We start from the raw sequence: 1,872 nt of genomic DNA on the forward strand, positions 1-1,872 counted from the left end.
CGTACCATCTTCATCGTCCTCGCTCTCTTGTCGGGTGGTGGGCCGGGAGGCTTCGCTGCCCTTCGCTGCACCGCGTCCCCGGGGCGTGGTGGCTTCCTTCTTTCGTCTCCGCTTCTTGTCTTCCTTCTCCTGGGCTACGCTCTCCGGCGCTTTGTACACGGTTTCCTGCGATCGTAGGACGGAGAGATAACTACGTCAACACCTTCCTTCGATGAAGGAGCGCGTAGTAGACGATTAATCTAATCGAGCGGACCTGCAGCTCCTGCTTGATTCGTTGCTCCTCCTTGATCTGCGCAGTCATCTGCTCGATGGCCAGCGCTCCGATGTCGATCGCATGCTCGCGCATACTGCACACGAAACAACGAACGCATGTTAAACGTGTTTGGACTCGCAGCTTGGTGGCGGTGGTGGTCAGCTTTCGTGTACCTGACCAGCCAGTCGTTAAACTCGTCGGTGACATATTTCTTGATCGTCTCCTTGAGTGCTGGAATCTTGCTTTCTGTTGGCCAAGTGCACAAAACAAAGGATTAGCAAAGGCCGTTCCACATACGCGGGGAGGAGTGGGCACGCACCCAGAAACTTGACAAACTCGTACTGAGGCAGTTGCGGCAATGACTGGTGTTCGATCTCGCCCAAGACCTGCAAGCACAGCGCGCCCCACCATCGGCGTCAGCAAGCGCTGTTCCGCTACCGGACAGTGTCCTGACTCACTGAGTCAGGGCCTCGAGGGGAGGGACGCGCGCCTTGAGGGCCTTGTAGAACTGTCCGTCTTTGATTTGTCGGTTGGCCTGCTCGCACTGGTGGAAGACAAAGACGCAGCGCGACAGCTCCTCGATCGCCGCGTTGATGTTGGCATGAGTGGCGCGCAGCTCGAGCAGCGCTTGCGACTGTCGCGACGAAATAGTAGCGAGGACCTCCGGTGAGTTCGACCAGTCGACAAGACAAGCCAGGAAAAGAGTTGAGGCGACACCTTATCGAGGAGCGAGGTGCCCGTGGCTTGGATCTGTGTGTTGAGGTGTACGATATCGTCCTTCAGCTGGCCTGTCTCCGTGCGCAAGGCCAGCAGCTCGTCCACGCTGTGAATGAATTCCTACCATCATTCCCCACCACGCGCGCGCGCGCATATGAGCCTTGAGCGCAACAAAAACAAGATGGTTGTAGTGCTGGGCCCCACGACTTCGCTGAGGGGTTCTCTGTAAATACCTGGTAATGGAAATTGCAGACGTTTTCGATCTCCTTCCTCTTGCCGCGAATGAAGAGAGCGAGCGTGCGGATGAACTCCTGCTCCTTCTCCTGCTCAAACACCGACCTGTGCACCACCACCACCGGCGGCGGGCAAACGCGCAGTCCATCGTTGATAAGTCGCCACCTCCTTTTGCGCGCGCGCGGGCCAAAGACGGGCTAGGCGTACCTGAAGGTGGGCCCGAGCGATTCGCTCTCGATCAGGCTGAGGATGGCATCCTGAGTCTCTTCGCCTGTCGCTCCCTCTGTTGTTGGTACACGACAGATGGCAGCAGTAATGCTGGAATGTCAGTGCACGAGCAAGAGAGACAGTAAAAGCGAAGAACAGCACAAAGAACGAAGGACTGCTCTTGAGTGTCGCACAAAGAAAGAAGAGAGAGAGAGAGAGAAAGGAGCGGACCTGGGAGGTTAGGGTCGTCGTCTTCGTCGACACCGAAGGGCGCGCTCGCAAAGCCGGCGCGAGGAGAAGGCAAAGACCCTGCGCCGACGCGAGGAGAGGCCAAGGCGGCGGCAGAGGAGGAGGGGGACGAGGAGGAGGGGGACGAGTCGGCGGCGGCGGACCGCGCGTCGGTGGCCATGGCCTGAGCGACGACCTTCGTGGCGACGGGTGCGAGGAAGGGAAGGTACTTG

General features: G+C 58.7%; 1 protein-coding gene across 1 annotated transcript; it reads right to left on the reverse strand.

The window, feature by feature from the left end:
- Positions 1–190: 190 nt before the first annotated feature.
- ACA1_340350 (exocyst complex subunit Sec15like family protein) lies at positions 191–1,820 on the reverse strand (the record flags this gene model as incomplete). Its single annotated transcript, XM_004337430.1, has 8 exons — positions 191–347; positions 427–499; positions 573–639; positions 738–887; positions 971–1,090; positions 1,204–1,309; positions 1,412–1,487; positions 1,643–1,820. 8 exons carry the CDS (start codon positions 1,818–1,820, stop codon positions 191–193), a joined length of 927 nt encoding a protein of 308 aa, XP_004337478.1.
- Positions 1,821–1,872: the final 52 nt, after the last annotated feature.

This window comes from Acanthamoeba castellanii, assembly GCF_000313135.1.
Source record: "Acanthamoeba castellanii str. Neff unplaced genomic scaffold scf7180000084620, whole genome shotgun sequence".
Taxonomy (NCBI): Eukaryota; Discosea; order Longamoebia; family Acanthamoebidae; genus Acanthamoeba; species Acanthamoeba castellanii.